Source organism: Onychostruthus taczanowskii, unplaced genomic scaffold (genome assembly GCF_017590055.1).
Source record: "Onychostruthus taczanowskii isolate IOZ18803 unplaced genomic scaffold, ASM1759005v1 scaffold64, whole genome shotgun sequence".
Taxonomy (NCBI): Eukaryota; Metazoa; Chordata; class Aves; order Passeriformes; family Passeridae; genus Onychostruthus; species Onychostruthus taczanowskii.
Window position 1 is genome coordinate 2,764,218 of NW_024504122.1, and position 27,769 is coordinate 2,791,986.

Below are 27,769 nucleotides of genomic sequence, written 5' to 3' on the forward strand. Positions count from 1 at the left end.
TATATGCTTTACAAGAGAGTAAAGAGAACAGAGATTGGTTCGCCACAGCAAAAGAAAAAAAGAATGAGATAACAAGAAATATTGAAGATTACATTGGTCCAAGACTGCAGTAGCTGAACTAATGCCAGGAACTGCAGCTGAGAAAGATAAGGCACAGTAAATCCTTCCTTCATGGGACCTTAAAATAATAGGTTCCTGACTCCCATCTTGCTTAACATTAGGTTAGAAGCTGATTTAAAGTCTGACCCAGTGTGATACTGAACACTGAGATCCTTCCTCTTGGAGGGGTGGAGTAATCACTGCACCAGAAAATCCTGAAAAACTCCCAAAAGCTTTTAAATCTTATAGCAGTAATGGACTTGCAGAAAGGCAAAACCAGTGACAATCAGAGTGACATGGGACTAGGCAAGTGTCATCACATGTGACAAATACTGCACATGGACGTGCTACTTCAGAGAAATGCAGTAAGTTCCTGGATATTCCCCCTACTTGGGGGTATTGTTTATGGAAGCAAAGATGATTTCAAAACAGACCTCAATTACTCTGCTTTAGTAGACTGGGCTTCTGGAAAAAGAGTCAAGAGTATTTGCACATTTGTTTAAATAAGTTCAATAGCTTTTCCTTGTTAAGAGGGGCATTTGTTGGAGTCCATCCTTCAGCACTGTCAGTTTTCACCTCCATTGCCAATTGGCAAATAAAACAAAAGACCTGGTAACTGCAGAAAACCCTGATCATGAGCTTTTTCAGAAAATAATTTTTTGATAGTGAACTCTGGACTGAACACAGGGTCTGGAAATACAGACTTTATTACACTGCAACATTAGAGACAGATAAATATTCCTTTTTTGCCTACAGTGTTACTTGTAATGCATAGGAATTAAATGTAGTCTTCAGATGTAAGGACATACCTCTCTGACCTGGTAGTCACTGGAACCACTCCTTCCAGACTGCAGTGGCAATTTGTTCCCTCTGCAAACGAGTGATTAAAGTGATTGTTTCTGACATCTAACTCAATGCAGTGCATTTTCCATTTGAAGCAGCACCTCTAGACAGACCAGTGATTATACAAAGATATAGGGTTATGTTATTTAAATGAAACCTTACTTAGCCTCTTTAACAATGAAAAAAGGATTAATCACTTTGTCCAGCTCCTTTTCCTCTGTGTACCACTAGAGGGTATTACTCACTGTTACAAACAACCAACCTGAGAGGCTAATTCTTAGATTGCATAGGAGAACAGAAGACATTCGTAAGTAATTAATGAGCCAAAGAAATCTTGAGAAAACTTTGGGGTGGAGGGGGTTTCCACCTTCTACTCTGTCACTCCTCCTGTGTGTGAATACTGATTTCTAGAGAGCCCATCCATTATTCCATTTATCAGCATATACTATTTTGTGATTGCATTATTCACTAAATGTTGCAGTTGGATGCTCTGCAAAGCTAATGAATATAAGGCTCAGAATGCAGTTGCAAGGAAATTACTTAAAGCAGATGACCATCTACCTTAGCACTACATTATTTTTCTCCTTTTTTTCTACTTATTGGTATGATAACCTTAAGTTCCATGAACTAACCCTAAGGGCACGTAATTTTTGATAAAAATATAACTTTTTGCTTTCAGCCCCAAAATTGCTTCACATCTGAGCAAAATGTGACTGTTGAAAGTGAAGTGTGCACTATCTTACTTGCATGTATTTAATTTAGGTAAAAAACCACAGAGTTTAGCTCAAACCCTCCTAATAATTTTTTTAGCAATAGCTCATTTTAGGCCAGCATGTCCTTTTTTGAAACTCGCACACAGGCTAAATAATAATAAAATTGCTTTGCTTTAAAAATGTCAATTTTCTCTTACTCAGCAGACATAAAGCACTTCTTGTTTACTACCATTACCTACATAAACAAAATAGGAAAGATTTCAGGTTTGATGGCAGGATTTTTCAGGTTTCTGCAGGAAAAATTACAGGTTGTTACACAGAGCTGTAATTATTATTGATTGGTTTTCATATCAAGAATGATGCTTCAGGAATTGAACTTTCACAAGCCCACTTAAGCTTTCTGTACCTTAAGAAAAACATTTACTCATAGGGATTTCCAGCTGATTCTGTAGGGTTTTTTATTTATAAATTCTCCAGTGTCCTAAATATGTCAAGCTTGTATCTGACAGTAAAAGGTTTTTGGTTTTTGTTGTTTGTTGGTTTTTTTTGGTTTTTTTTTTGGTTTTTTTTTTTACAGTAAGCTCTCTGAGCTGGTATAAAACAAGACATTGTGGACAGATGGACAATGAACTAAGAAAGCTTTAAGTTATTTCTGGTCTGTGAGAGAACAATCAAACAGCTCTTCCAGAACTGAGTGATCAAAATACCAACACTTAAACTGCTGATACATTAGGAAGTCCAGAAGAATAGTAATTAGCTTCCTTGATGATCTATTTTCCTATTTCCTGCCAGCACAGAGGTAAAGCTGTACAGGCATATTTGCCAGATTTGTAATTAGTGGACTTGTATCCTGAAGTATTTCAGCTTCCACATTTGCAGAAGTGATTGTGATTGCTTCAGTTTTGTTTCATAACTGCTTTCACTACTGTATTTCTTCTCCAGCTGTCTACTTCCAAATCCAACTTATCCTTTCCCATTTTCCTCCTAGTTTAAATTAGGGTTGTTAATTTTGCATTGGAAGCATACCCAGTACTTGATTTGAAACAAAATAAGGATTCTTATTCTGTACCCTTGACAGAAATTTACTTCTCCATACTTAGGGATGAGCCACATATACAATTTATTTGGCACTCAGCCCAACTGATGGAATCAAAAGCTTCTGGTGAAAGGAAGAAGGAACAGCTGGGCACAGGGAAAGAGGTACAGGGCCTTCTCAAGGGAATATTCTGCCAGCTGAGGTTTTGTTTCATGGGCAGCTGATGCACTTTTGAGGTCCCCACCTCCTCCACTGCACTAAAACTGGCCATGCTCAGCTGCCAACAGGTAAAGTCAAAGACCATAAAGGTATTTATATGTACTAAAAAGGTAAAGTGGTACCAGACATGCATCCATTCTTCCTAAACCAAATGCATTTGTAGGGACGTAATACACCTGAGATGATTGTCTGTAGTGTAGGAAATTAAAGCCCAGTCTTATCAGAAAACATTAATGATGAACAGATCACCTTTTTCTCCTATGGAAGTAGAATGTGGGATCTTTTACCTAAAATATCTGGTTTAGTTTAACCACAGTTGCTAAAACTGAGGTGGGAATTACTTGAGGGATGCACACAGCCTGCATACATGTAAGTTCAGAACGTCTAATTTGGAAGTTTCTTCCAAACTGGAAACCTCTCCATGCCTTAGAATCCTCTCTGGATGGAAGGTGGGTGTGTTCGTTCTTCAGCAGCAGTCCAGCCCCACACAGTACTGCACAAAAACTGGTTTATAATTAATACTACTTATTTCTGACAAGTTCCAACTATTTTGAGATTCTAGTATTATCTGTACAAAATGGAGGCAAAATCACTGTGCATATTTGATTTTTATTTTAACAAAAATTGTAATTCAATCAAATGAAGCAGCAGGAATTTTTATTACTTTTTACATACTATGAGTTACTAAATCTGCTGCTAACTTACAGCTTTTGTAATTATTTTTAAATGTTATTTAGCATATTATTGCAAGTCCAAGTGCTGTCATTTAATCTGTATTTTGGCCATGGTCAAACAGAAAACAAGCCAGATCTGTTCAAATGACACAAGAAAACATCTTAACCTTCATATTCTATTGTAGCCTGTCTACAGGTGTTTAAAACTGACTTACTGACAGATAGAAGCACTTAAGCCAGTAGGAATGGATCAGAGGTATAGCTTCTAAGTAAGATTTCCTAGTAATGGATGAAATGTTTTTGCATAGATGTGAGTTTCTGGCAACTGATGGGAATTTTCAGATGTAATTATTCATCTCTAGGTCACTGTTTTGCTGTACATGACTAACAGCTGTTGTTTTCCACCCAGGAGATGGCTGTATGTCAGCGGCTGGTAAAATGATACCTGCACATGGAGTCAGGGGCTGCTTTAAGATCCTTTCATCTTAATGATGAGACTTTTCCTGGATGGTTTTGTCTAAAACATGACACTGGAGAAGTCTTCCATTTGATGGAAGATGATTTGAACTCTGTTAAATGTCTGCAGAGACACAGACCATATGTTCCAATCCAGACACCTCAGCTGGCACTGGCTGCCAACGTAGGATGAGGAACAAAGAGGAAAAAGATGACTGTGTAATGACTGAACTTTTGGAAAAGGCAGAGCATGAAAGAAAGACAGCAAAGCTGGAATAACACTGCACAACAGCCCAGTTAAGAGCTTCAAGACAGGCATCTTAAATCCATTTCTCCATTTTAACTGACTTTTTTTTTTTTCAAGTGCTGCTTCATTTCACGTTGCCAGCCCTGAAGCAAAACGAATACCAAAAGCACTAACGAAACGAAGTCACAGACTGAGCTAAGATCACCCCGTTCGCAGAGGTTTCTGCACCTCCGGGGCGCAGTGCAGCTCTTTTGTCGCGCCCTTGCCCACCGCGGCTGGACGGCCCCCGGGACGTGACTCACAGCTCGGTGCCTGTCTGGGCTCTCGGCGCCAAGCTCCCTCTGAAATTCAAACAGCTCATCCGCACCATGTGCCAAGCGCTGCCCCCGAGCCCTGCTGAGTCCTTTCCGGGGTTTCCTTCCTCTTCAGCGGCTGCCGCACCATCCTCCCTCCCGCCTGGGCCACGCTGGGCTTCCACCCCGTTATCTGGGAACAGGGCTATGAAGAGGCAGGAAACGGCCCCTTAGAGCACGTAGGAAATTATCTCGAGATCAGAGATGATTATCACAGCGGGCCCTTTTGTTCCTTAAAAGAAAATTAACTAGTGAAAACCAGCAAAACCTCAGGGAAGGTGGTGTCTGTCTGCAAACCAGGCAGACAGGGTGCTGGCACCCCTCAGATCCAGGAGCAGTGAGAGCGGCCCGAGGCAGTCCCGGGGCACCGGGGAGCAAAGCCTGGGGCTGGGCGGCACCGAGGAGGGAGAACGTGCCGACAGGGATGGGGAGAAGATGGAGGGTCCCCCTCAGATACCTTAAGGCCAAGGGCTGGGGGTGACCCGCGTCAAAGCGCGCCTGCAGCACCGAGGGAGCCCTGCCCTGTGAGGAGATGCGGCAGGCGCACAGTCACCCCCGCCTCACTCACCGCCCCCACCGGGGGTGCGCCGGGGACGGCCTGAGCGACTGGCGCGGAGAAATGGGGAAGAGGCGGCTCTCCCGCTCCCCGGGACTCCGGGGCGGGGCACCGGGGCACGAACCCCCCGCCCAACCCCGCCGCCTGCCTCCGTCCGGCCCCCGAGGCGGGCGCGGCCCCGCGCGGCCGCCGCCATCGCCATGGCGCGTGCGCGGGGCGGTGTCTCGGAGCGTTCGCGCGGCCCGGCGCAGCCGCCATTTTGGAGCTCGGCTCGCGAGGGGAGGAACCCGCGGGAGGACGCGGCGCCCGGCGCTTCTGCCTCCCCCGTCCCGCCCCGAGCCGAGGCGGCTCCGCTCGCCGCTCTCTCGGGTCGCCTGCCCGTGTCAGCCGCCGCTGCTCTTCGTCACCCGCCTGGCCGGGCCCGCCGCAGGCCTGAGAGAGGCGGGAAGGATGCCCTGCACACCCCGCCGCTGAGGGAGACTCGGGGGCCCTGCGCGCCGCGTCTGGCCAGCCCCACCCCAGCCGCTCCTCGGCCCTTCGCCTCCGGCGGCACGGAGCTTCCTTCTCCCTTATCCCCCTTTCCCTGGGTTTCCTTTCTCCTGGAGTAGGCACGAGCCGCTTCCCCCTCGCCCCCAGCCCGCTCCACCTCCCAGGCCTCTCTGCCCAGGCCTCCTCTTCTCCGGGTCTCTTCCTCCGCCCGGGCCTTCGGGCTCCTCACCTTCCTTCCTCCCTTTCCTTCCCCTTCCCCGCCCGGAGCCATGTCCTCCGCCGCTCGTTTCGATTCCTCGGACCGCTCCAGCTGGTACGTGGGCCCGGTGTCCCGGGCGGAGGCGCAGACGCGGCTGCAGGGGCAGCGGCACGGCATGTTCCTGGTGCGGGACTCGTCCACCTGCCCGGGGGACTACGTCCTCTCGGTGTCCGAGAACTCCCGCGTTTCCCACTACATCATCAACTCCCTGCCCAACCGCCGCTTTAAGATCGGCGACCAGGAGTTCGAGCACCTGCCCGCCCTGCTGGAGTTCTATAAGATCCACTACCTGGACACCACCACCCTCATCGAGCCCGCGCCCAGGTGAGTGTCCCCCGCCCCGCCACACCCACCGCCACCTTTGCCCCGAGTGGCGCGAGGAGGTGCGACCCGTAAAGGTGTCAAAGTCCGGCCGAGTGGCTCCGGGAGCCTGGCACTGGATGTAGATGCTGTGAATAAATACTAATAAATTCGTTTCTAACACTGGGCCACCTTAACGCTCTTCTGGACCTCGCCGACAATTAAAAGTGTTGCTCTTTCAATCATATAATCCACGATCCCTGTGCTGACCTTGTGCGTGAAGGTACCATGTACCTCTGCACGGGCTGTAATTGCATTGAAAGAGGGTGTGGTCGCACGTCACCCTTTTTGTCTTACCCTTTCCTTCTAGCACTGTCTCTCCTTTCCAAGGATGGCTGAGAAGCTGGTTCACCAGCCCTCTCCCTGCTTGAAGTACAGCCTCTGAGCTTAGTTTGCTGTCTACCCCTGCACCCACGGTGATTACAATAGAACTGGCTTTTACGTGATTAGACTGCTTCGCCCTGTAAAGTCAGCATTAATACATTCTAGGGCAGCATTTCCCAAACTTCTAGAGCGGCATTTCTGTGCCAAAAAAAAAAAAAAAAGTGAAACACTTAATTCTCACAGTTTGCTTATGGCACTGTTCATCTGTATCTGCATATACCATACACTTCACTGAGAAATGCTGTTCTGGGAGGGTGGGAAAATGTGACTTGGCTTTGAGCTCCTTCTTTGTCCTGGTCCCAGCATGGGACATACCTGCAACATGCATCAGTGAACTGCTTATGAAGAACCCTAGAACATATTCCTTACTTTCAATTAATAAAACCTTTTTCAGTATCTTTTGTCAAAACTTTTGGGCTTCCTGGAGAGAATTAAATTAAATTAAATAAGAGGAAAGTAGTGACATATTAAAAAAAATAAATCCAAATTGGTTCACTTCTGAATTCTGCATTTTAATATCTTATTATGTTTTGCAGATTAGCCAGTTTTTAGGAGGGAAGAATAACTTTGAGGTTTATAATCACAATTGAACCTTGGCATAGACCAGTGCTTAATGACAGTCACTTGTCAAAGATTGACAATATCTTGTCAAGTTGAAAAACTCAAGTGTTCAAAAGTCATTCTGAAAGCTGTCAAGTGATGGGCAGGATGTGACAGAAAGCACAACCTTCAGGAGCTCTTTAAGCTGCTGGCAGCCTTTTGGGTAGTGATTGTGGCTAGAGAGATGGGTAGATGAAAAGAAAAATCGTTTTCACCATTGCAGGAATGGAGCTGCCCAGTATTATGTGCATGCTTAAACTTGTGGAGAGCTGGGAAGGAAAAGGAAGGAAAAAAGTCTTATGCTGAAGCAATCCTCATGCTTATCTCTGTTCTCCAGCCTGGATACTCTTGAACCTTTCTGGATGCAAAAATTTGTTAATCATTTATGGCCATTACTGGCTTGGCTTTCTCAAAACACTTGAGAACTTAGAGCTGATTGCACTTGCACACTTGGCATTTGTGAGGAGTCCTGTGTGAAATGTTCTGTGAACATTTTGGTACCCCCTTATTTTCAGGGTTTTGGTTGCGTATTGTTCTCTCAGCACAGAGATAAATGGGACCTAACCTGCAGTGAATTGACTTTTTTAGCTTTTTTATAGAGCTACAAATGGGATCGACTAGGTGTTTTTACTTAGCATGACTTTGTTAAAACTCTTGGAATAATCAGTTATGTGCTTGATGGTTTTAAATTCTGTGCAAAGGAGACTTCCTGCTGCAAGAGGGAGGATGAAAGGTAGCATTTCCAGATTTTGGGGTCTTTTATTTTTAATGGAGTAGATTTAGAGTAGGGGTGGCCAGATATGTGCTTCAGAACTGTTATGCTAACTGTTATGCTATTTCTCTGGCATTTTCCTGGGCACAGATGCTTGTGCTTTTGAAAGCTGTTCATTCTTTTAATTTCATAAAGTACAATCTGAAAGGTGGTTTCTATATAGAGCCCTTGGAAATGACATCTTAAGCTGTTAAAATAGTTACTCTAAATGGACCGTTCCAAACTTTCTGTTTTGTGTCTCTGGTAGTGAGCTCCAGCCATCCTTGCTGATGTTCCTGAGCTCTTCCTTATGCAGGAGCAATTGCTCCTGAAGGGTTCCCTCTGTCCCCCTGCTTTGGCTCAGCAGGGTGTCTGAAAGATGGAATATCTTTATCTTGAGGGCCTCTGGAATATCTTGCAAAAATCACAGGGATTTGACTTCCATGGTATTTTGCAAGTAGCAGAAGAGAATTGAAGTAGGTTAATGACATGCATTCTTGCTCTCATAGCTTAGATAATAAGTATCTGCTGTGGCCTATATCCACTAAGGTTTTTTGACAGCTGCTCTGAGTAAAATGTATAACATTTATGATGAAAATAGTGAAAGCATTCTCATTTGATGGACAATCTTATATATTAACACAGACAACAAAGTGACTGTATTTGACAAATGATGGACACAGTAATAAACAATTATGTAATAAATTGTAGATAATATGGTTAATAGGCAAAGGACTATTTCTAGAAGGCTTGCTTTTTTTTTTTTCCTTAGTTCCTTGTTATCAGTGGATGCAAGTATTTAATGCAGTCTTTATGAAGATGTCATACCATCTTACTTTTGTTCCCATTTTCCTCTACGGTGCTTCAAGACTAGCATTTACTTACTGAATTCTTTAGAACTGGATGCTGAAGTTAAAAACAAAATAAAATTATTTGGATGACTTTGGAGGTGGCAGAGGACTCTTGGAGAAATTCACAGCTACATTTTTATCTATTGCCCTTCCACCTAAATCACCCAAACAGTCTTAATTTGGTTTTCTGTTATCATTACTCTCATAACTTAAGCTATAGAATTAATTTTACTCTTAAGGTCTTCACAACAATCCAGAACAGGTGGATGAAGGTTTTGCATTATTTCTCCCAGTTTTCTGCATCCCATGATAGATTATATTGAGCTTCTGGGGAAGCTACTTTGGGTATTTAAGTGATCATTTGAGAAATGTGAGTTCCTCATGAAATGCCTCACCGTGCTGCCAAGGCGATGATTTTGTAACAAATCCAAGTAAGTAACTCTTCTCTAACTGATGTTCCTGCTGCAGACCTGGTGCTTAGCTTTGTTCCTGGAAATACAAACCAACAGCTGTTCCTTTTACCAAATCCTCAGGTATCCAAGTCCGCCCATGGGATCTGGATCTGCCCCTGCCATGTCCACTGCAGAAGAAAACATGGAGTACGTTCGGACTCTCTATGACTTCCACGGCAACGACGCCGAGGATCTTCCGTTTAAAAAGGGCGAATACCTGGCAATCGTAGAGAAGCCAGAAGAACAGTGGTGGAGCGCCAGGAACAAGGAGGGTCGGATTGGGATGATTCCCGTTCCTTACGTGGAAAAGCTAGGCAGACCTTCTGCTGGGAAGCATGGAAACAGGAATTCCAACAGTTACGGTATTCCAGAACCTGCCCATGCCTATGCTCAGCCTCAGACCGCAACTCCCCTTCCCTCGGTATCCAGCACGCCTGGAGCAGTGATCAATCCTCTGCCATCCACGCAGAATGGACCAGTCTATGCCAAAGCTGTCCAAAAGAGAGTACCCTGTGCTTACGACAAGACTGCGCTGGCGTTAGAGGTAAGTTTTTCCTCCAGTCTCAGTTTTCAGTTGCCTTGTGAAAGAAGAAACTAAAAATTGTTATGGTGCAGTTGGTGTGGATGACTTCATGTGGGGGCTGCTTATTTGTGTCGAGGGACTGAGAAGTTAGGTTACGTTCTGAAGAAACATCCACAAGAATTGCTTCATCTGTACCACTTCCTTTGAGAGAAGTGGCCTAGTAAGTAACTTCAGGACCTGTATTTTCCCTCCCTTCTTGCTTGTTCAGCTGTGCAGATGTTACAAGGGTAACATGCTGAAGAGTGTACCCATGCTGAAGAAGTGCTAGTGAGAGGATGGCTTTGCTTCTCCACCTAATCTTGGGGAAGGAAAGAGATGTTACCTTAATCACTGTAGAGTTCCAGGCTAAGAACTGACAGTGGCATCCTCCAGAGAAAGGTAAAGATTGCTGGCTGATACACTTAATGTTTCTGATCCTCAGCTCTGAGATGCACTTGAAGATCTTGTGCTGAGCTGAAATCTGGGCAGAATATATCAGACATATTCTAGTTCCTTTTGCTTTGGTTTTCAGAAGTGGAATTTAAGAAACCTTAACACCTAAACTGGGAGTGAGGAGTGTAGTGTAACCTCTAAAGTGCTGCAAGTTCCTGTGCTTGCTATGGCATTTTAAATTTTATTGTTAGTAGAGATATCTTGTAAAACTTTAGAGTGTTATTCTGTAAATACTGAAGAATTCATATCATGCTTGTAGTTTAACTGGAATAAATTATTGATTGGAAGAAGTTTTTCAAAGCTATATCCAGAAGACTGTTAGTTTTACATTTAGATTATTCTGAAGGCTAATTAAACTGTAATTCAAAAATGTCTCACCTGGAAAAACTGAAATTTGAGCATGCTGCAATACTTCCAGGCACAAATACAAGCAAAAAAGCATAGGAAGCAGCAACATTTTATAATAATGATTTTTAAAATGCTTTTGAACTTTTTCTGTTGTTTTTGCTCAGTTACTTTGCAAGTTAAAGCTGTTACTTGTGGCTGATACTTTTAACTGAACTTTGGAAGATTGAATAATGGGAAGTCACAAATATAGAGTGCTCACCCTAATTGCTTTACTCCTGTATTTGTAAGACTTCTGAGGTTACTCTTGTGGGGTTAAAAGTTAAATATGAATCACTGGAATTTCTTTGTCTTGTGAAATCTAGCAGCTTGTTATTTGTGAACAGTGTGTGAAAATTATCATAGAACAAAGTGTAAATTCACTGCCAACTGCACTGTACAGAAAATTCCTGCAAAACTGCTCATGCTTCTGAAAGCAAAGCAAGGCAAGCGATTGATTTTGTTATGCTCTCAGTGTGTCATGCAGTCACTTCAGGGAACTTGCACTGCTGCAGGGTAGCAGGACCACTTGGAAGGTTGGTCCTTCCATGCAGACTTTCCTGAGCTGCCCTTTAAGTGACCCAGTTAGCCCCATCAGTTCAGCTACTCCAGGATACCAGCAGGATTAATTCTTGGGTTAACAAATAGGTTTGACTTGGTTTGAACCTTCAAATTACTGAAGTTTATTTTGAGAGATTCTTCTTATCTTCTAATCTCTTACTGCCTCATGTTTTTGTGTCTCTCAACACTGGCATATTTTGTCTTCCTATGCAGTCTGTTTTCTTTGCAAGTGTACCTCATCAACACTGTGGTTTCTCAAGAGGCTTCAGAAGCAGAATTCTGGGAACTGCTGTGCATTTGCATTGAAATCAGTGATTGCAGCTTCTCCACATCTATCCATGCATAGGGAACTTTAGCAGCTTCATTATAGCAGTATTTTTTTGTCACATGGGCTGTTCTTAAAGAAAAAAAAAATTCAGCTTCTTTTCATTATTTTCCTTTAGTATGCCAAGCCCCTGCAGGACCTTGATAAAATATTTAATCCCAGCCTTGGGAGGGCTCTACACATTACTGAATAAACTGAACCATTTGAAACTTCTGTTTTGTAAGACCACTGAAAGTAGTGTTAGACAAAAAACAGGTTATGGGACTGTTTTGGGGAAGAGAGTTAATGGTGTTATTTCATTAAAATATTACTTGACACTTCTCCCCTCAGAATAGATGTACCCCAAGTGGCTGTTCAGCTGGTACAGGTAGAACACCTTGTGAGTGTAATTACATGGTTGCTGATTGTGCAACCTCATTTCAACTGATAAAGCAATGTGAAAGCAAAATATCTGTTTGCTGGCTGTAGCCTTGTGTGGTCAGCACACAGACAGTACTTAAAAGGAAGAGAATAGCATCTGGAGTAAATAAAGCCATGGCATAGTAATCTGCTCAACTTCCTTTTAAGTGGAGCAGTGTCCTTCTTCTTGGTTCAGCTTGAAAATGGGACAAGCTCCCTGCCTGCAAGTCCAGTGTTTCCATTGTACACTACTGTTTACAGAAGCTGGCAGAATTTTTCTTTAAGAAAAGGTAAGAATTTATAGCCTGTTACAGAGAAGTTTGTTTTGTAAGCAAGTGGTTTTTTTGTTTTTTTTATTTTTTTTTAATTTCTTACATGAAAAATGTAAGTGACCAAGTAACTATTTTACAGAAATTCTGAAATGAGAGCTGATAGATTGGATAAAGATGAATTCAGCTGGTGAATTTAGAAGTGTGACAATTTAAGAGCAACTGCAACTTTATTTCTGTAGGATAGCCAACAGGGCATTTATTTTTGCTGGGTTAAGTTTATTTAAAATTATATAGAATCACAGAGTGGTTTGGGTTGGATGGGACCTTAGAGCTCATTTCCTTCCACCCCCTGCCATGGGCAGGGACACCTTCCATCAACCCAGGTGGATCCAAGCCCCATCCAGAGTGGCCTTGGACACTTCCAGGCATGGGGAGTTCACAGCCTCTCTGGGTAGCAATATTGGTGTTGTTGAAGTTACTAATGCACAAGTGTTGACTCGATCCTATTGTGTTGTATACTCCACTCTTATTCTCCAAAATGAAAAATTAAATTATAATCTGTTTATAGGTTAAAATGGTAATTGTAAGTATGGACACTACCTCAAAGCTTTCAGCTGGTGGTACATGTAATTTTGTGCATCTCCCTGCACCAGGGAACAGTTAGTGGAGCCTACAATAAATTACATATTTTTCTAAGATTTACATATGCTCTTGTCCATTAAGTTACTTTGGCAGTTCAGATTTAATGTTCTTCATGAACATTAAATTCTACAGATTGAAGTTTGTAGCTTCTCACTACAACTAACTTCATTACTAATATATGTAGAATTTTATGGTTACTGAATTAAAAACACCCAAACCACTAAACAAGCAAGCTACAAAACAAAAATAGAAACCACCAAACCCAACCCCTAACTGAAAAGCTCAACAGCCGAGGAGCCAGGTCTGTTTCTTTACTTGTGTACTTGTAGCCAAGAAGCTATTTCCTTCCTTTCTGGTGCTGTAGAGGAAGGGGTATGGACAGGGTTACAGTGTCCTGTGCTTACTGGGACCAAAACTCTGCACCACAGGGTTATTGCTGTTCTTCCATCCTGCTGGCTGCTGTGGGAAAACCAGGAGGGCAATCCCATGTTCAAAGGACTTACACTTTAAGAAGGTGATGGATTTGAATTTTGGCCCTCTTACTGTGATACAGAGCAGCAAAGTCTACCTGAAAGCTTTCCAGCCTTTAAAAACTTGTAATAATTCTACAGCCAGCCTATTAGAAACAGTGTGCTAATGAAGCCTTGTTTCCAACTGACAAGCTCCAACAAGGACATGAACAACAAATTCTGTATTCACTTATAAAATGGAATTAAATAGGGTAAGGAGCCAGACAATGGGAGACCAGCAGCATCCACCAGATTTATACCTGTTGTGCTTAAAAAATTATTCCTAAATGCTCCAGTCAGTGTCATAGTTAATTTTGAAGGCAGCAGTGGTGCTAGAATTCATCTCCAGACTTAACAGTCTTATGGAATCAAAGATTTTTTTTTTTAAACAACAGTTGCACTAAATTTTTAAAAGTTTTTATACTAGTGTTGGCTTTTTATAGACTTGTGCCAGCATTATCGTGTTAAGTAGTTTACTTTTTTGTGATGTAGCAATCATACATGTGTATGTTTGCTAGTACAGTTAACCTGTCACTGAAATGTTTTCATCCATGTAGTTATATAACTGACTTACAGTATTTCTCTTGAGCTTGTTACAATTAGGTTACAGTTAACTTTTTCCCTCTTCAAAGGAAAGTTGAGACAAGTAGGCCAAAATGTGCTAGCAGTAGAACTTTCTTAATTAGGAAATTAGGCTACTTCTTTTAGTAGACAACAAGCATTGTATTTTTCTTAAGCCAAGGAAACTTAGCCTTGCTGTGTTAACACATTAAAATGCATTTAACCCACAAAGTCTGGATTTTAAGCAAAGCATTGATCCTATATTTGGGTAGTGTGAATTGTTGATCAGGGAGCTTGAGTTGCTGTAACTGTTGAACTGAAAGTTGAACTCTCCAGATTCTGTACAGTCAGGACAGTGGCTTCATCTGAAGGAGACAGGCTACCACCTGTCATGAAAAGCAGCACTTTTTTGATGCTGCAGCCCCTACTCTGACAATTTTCCTGGCTCTTGGTGAAATGCAAAGTTCCTTTGTTTTAATCTGTTGCTGGGTGAGGCCAGATTAATTGCATCTAGAGCACTTCCACATGTCTACGTTGCCCTTGAACCTCCTTTCATGCCTCAAGAATGGATGAAGCTTTTCCTCTGAACTGTTTGATTCTCCAGTTTGGGCATCAACTGTGTTCTGGCCCAGAACATCAGAATGAATGACAGTTAAGTAATTAAGCTATGCTCTTAGCCTGGTGCTTTCTTGGATCTTCCAGTACAGCACCCTGTCCTTCAGTGTCCTTTTGTCCTGTGTGCTGAGTGGCTGAACTCTGCCTCTCTTGTGTAGCTGCTCCCTTTGGCCTTAATGGGGCATCAGGTGTTTTCTGTGTTGGACCTGGTCTGTTCTCCAGACAGGCAGCTGGCCTGAAGAACTGTTTTGGTTTTGCTGTTAATGTTAGTGTTACCAGGGAAGGTGAGCTGTGACACTAATTAGGATAATGACTGAGATTTAACACCCTGTAGATTCCAGAGAGCAATGTTTACTGTAGTACTGACCCAGTGGGCTAAAATGATTATTTAGAATTGTAATGCATTTTTATCTCCTTAGACTTATATTACAGAACTTTATCAGCCATAGAACTGTTAACATAAAATTGCTGGAATATCTGTAAAACTCATTGAATTGGTTGACTAAAATGGCTTGCAGGAAACCTTTTGCAGAGTATGAATCAGCTTCAAATGGAAGGCAGGTATGGAAGAGTCTAGAGTGAATGAAGTAACCTTTCTGACTGGCATGTTCCACAGCTTGTGTTTCCCCAGGGCTTTGAATTCATGCTCTAACAAGGACATAATGAAAGATGCTATCTAAAATACATTTTGATTTTTATCATTTGGGTGTAACCAAATGGCTGCATTTCAGAAGTATTACTCATTTCAGCAGTGAGACTTCACTCCAGTGATGCTGGTGTGTGCTTCACAACTGAATTAACTTAGCTGAGAGATGCTGAGTCTAAGGAAGTGTTCTCCTCATCTGTAGATAAGGGCTGTTAGCTGTCCAGAGTCATACAGGAAGTTTGTGGCAGAGATGAGAATAGAACCAGGTCTCCTGACTCTGTCCTGTGCCTAATCATAAGACAATTCTTCTGACTGGCTTAAAACATTTTCTGAAAAAAATAGTGTGTTAAATAATTCTAGTGGGAGATTGCACCTCAGCTGACCATGTTATAGATGCTTTAAAAGGCATTTACAAAATAATGCTTTTACTTGGGGGAAAAATACATAGAGGGACTAGTTGACCAGATTTTTCAAGATATTTTTGAAATTAAGGTCTTTAAGGTAAGATCCATGAGTAAGTCTAGCATGAAATCAAGGTTCCTGCACCAAAAATCTTATTTCAACGTGCTGTTTAATTTAGTCTTCTCAGGGAAACTCCATTTTAAAAATAATACAGCACAAGAGGATATTCAGCAGCTTTCATTTAAAAAAAAAAAAGCCCTCTCAAAAACAGTAGAAAGTTATTGGAAATTAATTTACTATTCCAGTGGCTCTCAGCATATGGGAGCATGTTTTGAGTAGCTTTGTCAGCCCACTCTCTTTAGAGGCTGGTGTGCAGCAGCTTTGCCCACCCAGCAGCATGAAGGACATTTCTCATCATTAACCTACAGGGCAGTTTGTTGCCATGCAGCAGGAGACATGTTTTAAATTCCCTTTTCACTCAGCTGAAGCAGAGATTTCCAAACCTATTCACACTGTGAAGTCTTTCAGAACCAAGGTGAGGAGTATCTGTTCTAGAGCTTCAGAATGAATAATGGATTGATCTCTACAGCACGTGAACACAAGTACATTGTCAGGCTCTCAGAAAATGCACGTCCATATTTTGATTCAAAAAATTATTTTTAAGATTAAAGGGTTTGAGATTTTTTTAAGATTTGGGTTTGGTTTATGGTGTAGTGAAAATACCACTCGTTAGCTTTAAACTGTTGTGATGTTGGCTGCATCTTCATCAGGTTGGGTCTAGAATTTGGAATTTAGATCTGTCTTCAAGGGTTATTTAAATGTAGCAAATGTAACACTGAGTATTTATAGATCTTATCAGCATTTTCCTAAAGAAACATTTGCTAGGTTCCTGTTTAGGTCATCTTGTTGCTATTTAAAGCTTTCTTGAGTGAGGAGTCTGACAAATTGTGCTTTTTAGCAAATATACAATCAGAGCATGCTGCAGCAGGCCCTGGAGAGATGAAAAGCAGTTGGGTGAATTCTGTGTGTACATGCAGAGTTCAACTGCTCAATTCTGTATGCTGGCTTCATGTTTGAGTTTAGGAGCAGCATGTATAAAAATGTCCATTTAAGAAAGTAATATGGCCTCAGTTATGTCATAAGAACTTAAGGGAGTTTAGGAAAACCCTTAAAGGGTTTTCTCCTCTCTCAAAAGCACAAGATTACAATTGTTCCAAGTGAGACAGTCTCAAGTACGGGGGGCAGACAGGACACAGACAACCAAAGTAGTGGAGAAAAAGTAGGGAAGGCAGAGCAACACACAAAGCTTAAATCTCTGAGAACAGTTTCAAAGTTCAATAAATTTTATTTTAAGATACATAACAGTGAGTGACTGACTGCCAGTGAGTTTATCATAGTATCTTAAATTTCACTTTTGAGGGTTCTTGCTTCTGTGTGTTCTTCAAAAATACCTGTTATGGTAATGGTAACTGGGTTTAACGGGCTTCAGGTCATCCAGTGACATGCACATTGTTTTGTAAACTCAGGGCTTTTTCTTTAACATAAAATATACAGGCCTCACCTGAAAAGTTTAAGGATGTTGCCAAGGGCCTGTCTGCATCTGGTCTGCATTTCAGTACTGTTTAGAAAATGTAGACAAATTGCTTTACAGACTGTATCAATGTCTATGTTTTCCTGAAAAAAGATTAAAGCTAGTTTCCTTTGAATTTCACAGCAGTAGTTTGATAACTGAGACTCAATTACAAAGAGCTTGGACCTGGTTTGGGAGAGAAACAAACTGCTGGGCATTAGTCATAGGCTGGTTCTACTTTTTGTGAAATTAGTTTCTAGCTGCTAATGTCACTTTTCTGATATTTACTGTAGTTACCACATAGAGTCAAATAAGTAAACAGGAAGGGAGGGGGAAAGTTAGAGAGCTGCTGTAACAGACCATGTGTTCAGGTCTCCAGAAGCATCTCAAAAGAGTGAGTATTTAGCTTGTCTTAAGTGCTTCTTGTCAGTTTGGGTATTTCACTTTGTAAAAATTGTCCTGATCCAGATTAAATACAGATGTGTTTAACAGTAAGAGTATGATTTATCATTTGGGCTGTTGCTTCTTGCTTGATCATAGCTTAGACTTCTCTCATTTTCCATTGCCAGATAGGAAGAGAATAGTTAGGGTAGGAAAGGCCTGACGTGTCATCATTCCTGCTTCAAATGCTTTGACAGGAAGTAGATGTGAAAACCACAGATAAAGTTAGAATCTACACCTACTACTGCCAAAAAAACAAGTTTGAGATTGCTTTTCCCCACTACAATAAGTGTACCATTATTTTAGAAATTACAGAAAGTTCTTAGACTGTGATCATCAGAATTAGAGTTTCAAGTAATGGTTTCTTTGCCTTAGGAATCTTTCTTTGAAAAAGTACATTTCTTTTAAGTCAGCTGCTGCTAAAACCAGTCCCAGTAGTGTGCTCTTTTGAAAGGATGTTGTGACTCATCACTGATAGTAGCTTTACTGATGTGAATTTATATTTAAGTTAAAGATACTGTTGCATGAAGCTCTGTAAGCTCTCCTATAAAAAGAGGTGTAGTTCAGTAATCTTTATAGATATACATGTAATTAAGAGTCTCAGAACACAGACAACAGTATTATGTTTAGCAAAAAAGTGCTGGTATTGTAGTTGAGTAAAAGTAACTTTTCAACTGATCCTTCTGCCAAGAAGAGAGCAAGATTTCTTTCCCTATGATGGGCTTGTTTGTGTTTTTCATTTGATGTGTATCAGGGGTGAGAATCCCATGTATGATCAGGGTTTTTCTGTTTCCAATTCTGCAGGTTGGAGACATTGTGAAGGTGACGAGGATGAACATAAACGGGCAGTGGGAAGGAGAAGTGAACGGGCGGAAAGGGCTCTTCCCTTTCACGCACGTGCAGCTATTTGACCCTCAAAACCCAGATGAGAACGAGTGACTCCCTCTGCCCCATTCACACTGCTGCTTCATTTTCCTGGCTATCATTAGCATTGTTTGAGGTGGGGTGATGACTTGATGGCACATTGCTAGCATTGCCCATTTTCCAGCTTGCTGCAGTTTGACAGTTCTTTTAATATGCATTTGGAATACATACAACTGAAGTCGCTGCCTGACCTTCAGATCTTAGTTGCATCATCCAGAATTTAGTTTCACTTTTAAAACTTTTTTGGGCCTTAAGCTGGAGAAGACTGAATTGGAATATAGCAGAGAGCTATGGGAAAAAAACCTTTCCTGTTAAGACTTCCATGGACTTTTACTGGTTTGCTCAGTAGGAAGAGCCCTAATCTTAGATCAAACGTGCAACTTTGTGCATTACTGTTCAACAAAAAGCAACAACAAAAATGCAATTTTAGGACTGAAGAAGACTTAGTTTTGAAATGACCTGTCCTAAGGTAGTACATTTAAAATGATGGTTTCTTTAAAGGACAATAATTGGAGCTTATGTATTCTAAGCAGTTGTATTAGACACTGCTCTTTTCTGTTAACTCTTAAGCTTGTTGTTGACCTTCCTGAAACAGTGTGTGTTAAATGCAAATAACCATTGATTGAGCTGCATTGAAGCTGAGGCATATATTTATAAGGAAACCTAGGAGGGGGTTGATACTTGTAACTTGGTTTTGACATATTTAATGCATTTCTGTTGATTTTTGCAAGCACTAACTGTAGAAATTGAGCTTTAAAGGGAAACACTTTGGCCTGGTCTACATACAGCTCTTCTGCAGTGTTGAAGGTGTAGTTTTACTAGTACAGAAGTGCTTGTCATCAAGCTGTTACTTGGTAGGCAGATCAGATTGCCATGAGGAGAGGTAGGAGTGGGACAGAAGAACTTGGTAAATACCGATAAAATCCTCTTATTTAAACATTTAAAGACCTTTTATATCCATTTCTCTGCAGGCTCCCTGCTCTCTCCAAAGTTTCCTAGCTATACCAGCCCCAGCTCATCAAAAGCTCCTTTTCAAACACAGTACCTTTTTACCAGGGCGTCTGTGTTGTTGTGCTTCTCTTCCAGAGCTGCTTTCGTCTTCTTTTTCCCCTTCCTTCTTTTTCCCCCTTGCCTGTATCCCAACTCCTCTGCATGCTGACATCTTTCTTTTACCCTTCCTGAGGCATTGGCTCTGTTTTATACATGACCCAGGTCCCACCCCCTCCCAGCATCCTCTAGAAAATGGTTAATTGGAGTCAGCTGCCTGGGTTCCCCATGTGAGGAGGCCACAGAGGTATGTTACCAGTGTGTAGCTCCTTCCCCCTCTGTGTAGCTTTTCCCTCCTGAGCTCTCCTGCTGTGATTGTTCTGCAGTGGGTGAGCGCTGTGGTGCCCTGCAGGTGCCCAGCTTGAGCCTGGGTGCAGGACACAAAAGTGTAGGCACAGGGGAATCCTGTGCCACCTCCTTCAGATGTGTATTGTAGGTGAACTGGAATGCTCTTTCCAAAATGATGGAACACTGAATTAACAGAATACATGTCTGCAAAGACACGGCTACACAACCTCCCTTTTCAGACAGCCTGGTTAAGGCAGATGTCCAGTGTGGAAGCTGGCAGAAAAACAGCAGCTTCCATTTTTCAACTTCGGTAGGCTGTTGTTCATAGCAAAATGAGAAACTTCAAACACCTGCAGAATGTCATCAGATCTTACAAATGTCTAATGGTATAAACATTGTCTTCAGTTCCAGCATGTTTTCTTGTTGATTTGTGTTGCTTGATCCTAATAAAAGCGTGTTGTTGGTAGTTCATGTGGGAGTGCCATGAGATCCTCGGTGGGAAGGCACTGAAGAACTGCAGAAATGGCATTCACAAGCAGACATTCGAAATGCCAGGTTTTAAGAAGTCTCTCCGTTCATCTATTAACTGTTTTCTGTGGTGTTGATCAAGTGGCTGACAGTCTGGAAGTTCTTGTAGAGCATTTTACTACCAAATTAACTGTGAAGTAGAGTAGCATTGACTGAAGTGTTTGGTGCTGTAATTCTTGACAATAGGCATTGACATTTTGTCTTGCAAAGAAAAGCTATGCAGTTCTCTTAACTAAAGAAGGTCATGTTTTTCCTGTGCCCCAACAATACCTGCACGTTTACTACACAGATTGTACTACTGAAAGTCATCTTCTGAATACAAACTGCACTAAACTCAGTCTGCTGCAGAGAAATCTTATTTCAGGCCTGACCTAGTTACAGGCAGCTCCTCAGAAGACTGATTGTAGAATTCTTCCTTTGCGTGGTAAATAAATACTGTGAGATTTGAGATCATGAACATAACTTTTAACCTGATTTTTTTTTTCACTGAAATAAACATCTTTACTCATCCCTTCATTGAATAAGGTGTACCCTTTGAACACAAACATTGTTTTAGGTTTAATAATGTTCCAATACTGCAGAAAAGCAAAGTACCTTCAAAACTATGCAAAATTTGTGTGTAGTGGTATCTGATGCAAAGACAAGAATTCTTGAATTTCTGTGAACCTGGTGTTAGGCCATGAATGAACAGTGTTTCTCCAAGTAGCAGCGGTGTGGTTCAGGTATGTAAAATGTGGTTTCAATGTAGCATACTGACCAGCCTAAGCTGATTGTAACCTCGCTTCAAAATGTGTCTTGGCTATTTTACTATGAGACAAGTATTTTCATATAAAGACTGCGTTGGATCAGTGTGTGTTTCTCTTTGAAGGACTCTGGATTCTCAATTGCTTGTCGCTTGCTTACACGTGTGCTGTCGTTTTCTGAAACCTCGTAAACCTGAGTGATAATCTTATCAGTGTAAATGTTCTTGGGCGTGTAAGGTAACCTTGATATGAAGCACGAGAGCCTACAAGTGATGGCTTCAGTCGATGCACCATTGAAGTTGTCCTTGCTTTGGCACTAGGAGCTGGTGTAATGAGCTGGTGCCACAGTAGTCAACTGCCACGAAAGGCTTGGCTTCCTCCTGCTGTGTACATGTGTATATAGACATTGAAGCCTCTGAGCAGTCTGAAAGTTTAAATGAAAACTGTTTTAATCAGTGTCCGTCACTGGATAAGCGCTTATTTAATTCATGATTGTTTACAAATTGGGAAAGAATAAACAAAAGGGAATATCCTGTTTGGGTTGAGGCTCTGAAGAGCCTGAGCATTATTTTTATAAAGGGAAAAACAGCATTCTTTGTGCCATTTCATGTGCCTGTAAAGTAATTTTTTATATTCTATTAACATCTTGGGAATGAATGGGCTGCCTTTGTTTTCTAGTCCAGTTTTCAAGCATTTTCCTCAGTACCTGCATTGGAAAGTGAGACCTGCCTAAAAGACTGTCTTTTGGGACCAGTGAAAGCATTCCTGTATAGTTGTCATTTTCTGTTTATTTGTGTTAAAGTGTATTTTGGGACAAGGATACAATTATTGCAGTGGGAAAGGTGGCCTTGTATTTGAGACAGTCTTCACTGTGTATACTTTCAAACACAATATGTAATTTAAAGACCATGATCTTCAGGCAATAATATTAAGTGTAAGCTTTTAAATTTTATTTTGGGGATCATAGCTTGTTTTATTTTTTGTGCTATAAGATTAACAGTATTAAATGAATTATATTCTTAGAATATACGGAGTGTCTTTTCTTAAGATTAGTGCCTTTTTAATTTCTTACTCCACTTAATTCATAGAACTTGTCCCAACATCAAGCCACTGTGTTTTTTCCCCAGCACCCTGTTTGTACAGTCAAAATAAAACTTGCCTCAACTTACAGTATTGTTTTCTTTGGTCTGAAACCCTGACAATAACAGCAGAGTGTTTAATTCCTTACTCTGTCCTTACAATGCCCTGTTCTGTGGGTGAACAAAGTGTGCCAACTGAAGTTTTCCAGAATCAAAGGAAGAATTAAGCAGGAGAAAATGCTGTTGCCTGGCTGAATGATACTCTGCTGTTCCATCCTCGTGCCTCTTCTCAGACAATACTGCTGGGCTCTGGAGGTTCACATGGAAAAGATGCATCTCTGTGATACAGATTAGCACTGCCTCCTGTACCCCGATGCCCGACACGTCAGTGCTCTTCCACCACTGTATTTATTGTGCTCTCTGGCCCAGGCTTTCAAGGGTCTCTGGAAACCATAACCTTTGTTTACTGTGATGCCCTTAACTGTGCTTGTAAGAATGACTGGTTTATGCAATGGTTTGATTTTTGCTTATTACTGGTTGAGTAACTAAGGTGTAACCTGTGCAGGCACTGGAGAGCAGGGACTGCAGCTCTGGCCCCTGCCGTGAGGTGCTGGTGCAGAACATCAGAACTGTCTGTGTTTGGAAGTCAGAACCCACATCCTGGTCATCTTCTGCCTTTTCAGTCACTCCAGATCAATAGTAACTTAACTAAACTTAAAGATTTTTTTCGGTTAAATCATTAACAAGGTGTTGATACTTGAGCTGATCCTGTATAGGAGGAAAACTTAAGAAGAACATCAACCATGCAACTGCTGCGAAGGAGAAGCCTACAAAGCTTGTATTGGTTCCCTGGACTCTGTAGGTATGGTGACAGCCTCGTGTTTGTCTTCTCTGGAGTACAGATTTCCATGTGATGTCAATAAACATTCATAGCAAACTGCATAGTGTCTTATCATCAAATAGTCACATTTGGCAAATTATGTTTTGGAGAAAATCAGTTGTGTTGTAAAGATGAGAATAGGTCAGGCACATTCAGTGGGCTTGGTAATCCTGTTTCAGGCTAAAAGGCAAAAAGTACAAGGTAGCAGGGAGCAAGCAGTAACTCAGAGTTTATTTGTCCTACCTGCATTCAGGCTTCCACCAGTGCAAATCTGATCTAGTTCAGTTCAATCCACAACAGGCAGCACAAGCCTCCATTTTTCAGTGCAAGCTGGGATCAGCTGGGTTCAGCAGTTTGTCACTGATTTATTTAAAAGGTTTCATTTCTAAACCAGTGTGATGACAAACACCCTTTTAGACATACCCAGAGGTGTCTGTTGGAGCTTACACCAGTAGGAAATACACCTAAATACACCAAATAAACTGCAGCCACAGCAGAACACAGTTCCATTTCTGCATGATTCTCCAGACTGGAGTGTGCACAGATGAAAAGCTCCTGAGGTCCACGCTGTCCTTGCAGCAACCATACTGATTTTGTCCCCCATATCATCCCCTCTGCCTTGTTTTCTAGAGGACAGGTCAGCTGCTCCTGTAGCAGCTGTTGAACCACCAGTCAAAGGTAAAGCAGTTCCGATGTCAGGAACCCTCCATCCCCCGAGCTGCAAACTGGCGGTCGCTGTGCGAACAGCTGAGCCCCGCTGCAGCAGGGCCGCGTGTCCAGGGGGGACAGGCCGGCAGCAGGGAAAGAAACCATCACAGCTGTCCCATAGTGAGCCTCCTGCTCTGAAATGCAAGCCCTGAGAGCTTGCCGAGAGCGGCACGGATTGCTGTGATTCACTGACACCGAGCGTTGGCCACCCTGAGTCAGGCTGTCCACCACAGCTCCAGCTGCCCGCCCTCCCCGGGAGCAGCCTGGGAACCCAGCGGCCAGCCCCGTGATTCAGCCCATCTGCTTCCCGGGGGCTGCACAACCTCGGCAGCTCAAAGCTGAGCTACCCCTGCTCTGTGGTGCGACGCTGCTCACCGGGGATGGCAGCCCCTCGGTGCAGCCTCACCTGCGGAAGATCCATCCCGCTGTTCCCGAGGCAGGCGGGGCAGCGAGAGGAATTAACGCAGTGCTCCCCTCAGTTAACCTTCCCAGCACCTGCTTGCTTCATTCCAGGCATTTTGTAACCAGAACCTCCCTGCACGAGTTATTAGTCTAACCCACCGCTGGCACACCAGACAATTGGGATCAGAGCTAAATCTGGGCCATCCACAGGGAACTGGCTCCTGCTTCGTACGTCCTGGCTGGTCCAACAAGGGCAGGTGAAAGTCAGCGCTGAGAAATCCATTACCAGCATTTGGTCTAGAAATGTATCACTAAAGCTGAAGTGAAAGTGTGGATCCAAGGGACTGTTAATCCCTCTCCACTGCACTGATTCCCAGTCTGTGCTATCCAGGGAATCCTCTCCAGACCCTCAGGAGCAGCTCTCGCTGGGCTGTCAGAGGGCAGCAGGGGTGGAAGGGCAGTGCTGGACATGCTGCTTTGCCTTCCCCCAGTTCCCCTGCACCCAAAATCCAACTGATTTGGGGGGAGTAGCAAGTCCAAGGAGAGGATGCTGTTTTGAGCAGACAGAAGGGACTGACATAAGCGAACAACAGGAGTTGGTTTGAAACTCTTGGCACTCGACTCCTGTTCAGCCCACCACCAGTCAGCAGCCAAGCTGGAGACCCCCAGGGATGCTCCTGACAGAAGTGACAAACCCAGCCAGGCCTTAGAGTGCACTGTTGCTATCCTTGTCATAAAAAACCAAAAATCAAACTTGCCCATTTTTCATTACTGGAAAGTGATGACCCCCCTGTATTTCTAGACTCGATTTCCACAGTTTTTAATGTATTCTATTACTTTACTACTTTGTTCTGCATTATGTGGTTCAGGGGCTCTCATGGGGACTTCCACCTCCTAAATCCATTTCTGTTATGTTAAGACCATCTCTTCTTTCCCCCTCTTCTTGTGACCAGTGATACAATTAATCCACTGACCTTGAAGAGAAAGAGCTTTTCTCTTTCCAGGTATCACAGCTGGTGCTCTGGCTCCAAGTCTGCAGTGAGGATGGATACACAGCTCTGGGCTGGATTCCTGCTGAGCACCAGCCTCATGCTCTGCAGGGCACAAAGGAAATGTAATTCATCAGCCTTGGCCTCCGTTGTGTGAGGAAGAGCCATATCCCACAAAGACTGAACACCCCCCACTGTGCACAACTACCTGGAATAGCTGTGCCTACTCGGCACTTTGGAGAACTAGATCTAAAATTAACAAAGATCATTTCCCTGCAAGAAATAGCACCTTGGCCTGGACACGAGACACATCAGCAGGAGTCTGAAACAGAAAGGCTAAAATTAACTCAGGTCTGGGATTCTGCTGAATGCACTAACACAGGTCTGACCACCACATGCAGGATAAGCAGCACCTGAAAAATCTCTTTGGAAATCTCTGGCCAAAATCATCCCAAACTGCAGGATGTATCCCAGCAGTGACAAAAAAAAAAAGGTTATTAAAAGTACTCAGTAGCAGCTCCTGCCTGTATGAGTCTCAGTGAGCCACCATCACTAGTGACCTCTGACCGAGGCAGAGGTGGGTGATGGGATGGGAACAGCTCTCTCATGGTGCTGGATGTCTGGCAAGGCTTTGTGCCATACAGCAGTGGAAGCCCACAGACTTCCACAGGGTGTTTGTGAGATCAACACCAGCAAATTTAAACAAAGACACATTGGAGAGCAGCCTAGGAACAGAAAGTGTGCACTGTCCTTAACAGGGCAGTAAAGATGTGGGACTTGCATCCATCAGCCGTGCAGGGCTCACACCTCCCTCCCTGCAGTGCCCTGATTTCAGCCCACGCTGCAGCCCTGCAGCCCCATGGCAGCGCTGCATTGGAACAGCTGTGGAAAATGGAGGGGGATGGAGATGATGTACCTGGAGAAGGACAGGCTGATTTAACACCCCTCCCTGCTGCCAAATGCTCTGTGGGCTCTGCAGTCATCACCCAAAATAGAGTCACAGTCTGTGCCTCCTCCAAGAGACAGTCCCTGCTGGAAATATATCAGGGCATTGCTTGGGGCAGTGATTTCCTGCAGGAGCCACCTCGGGAGATGCCAGCACCATGCCCTGCTGTACCTGGCTCCTTTCCCTCTCGAGCACCACTCAAGCTGCCTGTTGGTGCTTGTTACAGCCTGGGAACACAAAACACAGGGCTTGATCTGGCAAGGAACAGAGGCAGGGTTTGGGCAGATGGAAGGAAAGGTCCTGCATTAACCTCACAAATCCACCACACGTGGCTGTCACCTACTGTTGAAGACACAAGGGGTCCCTTCCTGGCAGAGGTGAGGGGCTCCAAGGCAGCCCCCGTGACAGCCTTGTCTCTCTGGGACCAGACACACTGCCCCGGGGCCACCTGCACTTCTCAAGCAGAGACACATCCTCCCCACGGAGAGCAGCTTGTCCCAGGTAACCACCTTCTCTGCCCCTGGTTTTGCTGCCAGGTCCCTCCTAAAACGTGAGCTGCTTCAGCCCCAACTTGCCCAACACTTGGCTCCTGTCAGCACCTGAGCAAGTCATGCAAAACCCTGGCTCCAGACACAGCACAACAGCCCCAGAGCTTTACCCTTTGTGCACTGTAACCACAAAGCAACAGCATAGATGGTTTCTTGCCTTTCTGTTCTCCACATTGCCCTGGGATTGCCGCAGTTCCAGGCCTCAGCACCTTTGCAGCACCCCGCCTGCAGGCTGCCCCAGCTGTCCCCTCGCAGGTCACACGCAGTCACTGGGTGGCACTGTGCCCCTGCCTGTGCATGCCCGGCTCCAGCCTCCTGTGCTCGGGGGTGCCCGGAGGAACACCCGGCTGGGACAAGGGGCAAAGGCTCTCCTTGCCGAAGTGCACCCACGGTGGCACCGACAGATACCAGGGAACCCCAGGAGCCCACAGGGTTGTGACCCCAACGCCCAAACAGAGGCTTCCTGCTGCCTCCCTGCCAGGGTCGCTCTCCCCACCATGGTTATGTTTTCATTACTGTGGCAAAAGGAGACCAACTTCACCCTTACAATAGGCCCCTCCATGAAACTAATAGGCCAGGCAATTGGGACAGGCCTGTGAAGTACTTTACAGTCTGGATGGAGGAGTTCGTGCCACAGCTCACAAGCTGTCCCAGCCCTACATCCCAGGAATCCCAGCGTGATTTCTCCCTATCATCCCCACTTTCAGCCTGGGAGCAGCTTGAGGATGAGCACGGTGCCCCACACCTGCTTGTCTCCTGCCACCCACAGCCTCACCTGACTGCAGCAGCACAAGGCTCTTAGGAGCATCTATATGAATCAGTTTCCTTTTTCCAGGGTACCGTGACACAGTTCTGCCCTGATTCCAGGAGATTTGACACCACCAGCATGTGTCCAGGGATGGGAGGCTGGACCCAGCACTGGGCCAGGGCAGAGGCCAGGGAGGTCCTTTGTCAACGCTTTGCCATTTGCTTCATTTGCAGTTGAAAGCCAGAGGAGCAGAGA

At 43.6% G+C, this 27,769-nt stretch overlaps 1 protein-coding gene across 1 annotated transcript; it reads left to right on the forward strand.

Moving 5' to 3' along the window:
• The first annotated feature begins 5,666 nt into the window (after nt 1-5,666).
• Nucleotides 5,667-23,230, forward strand: CRKL (CRK like proto-oncogene, adaptor protein). Its single transcript, XM_041420301.1, has 3 exons — nt 5,667-6,268; nt 9,424-9,886; nt 18,489-23,230. Exons 1-3 carry the CDS (start codon nt 5,955-5,957, stop codon nt 18,621-18,623), a joined length of 912 nt encoding a protein of 303 aa, XP_041276235.1. The 5' UTR covers nt 5,667-5,954; the 3' UTR covers nt 18,624-23,230.
• The last annotated feature ends 4,539 nt before the right edge of the window (nt 23,231-27,769 follow it).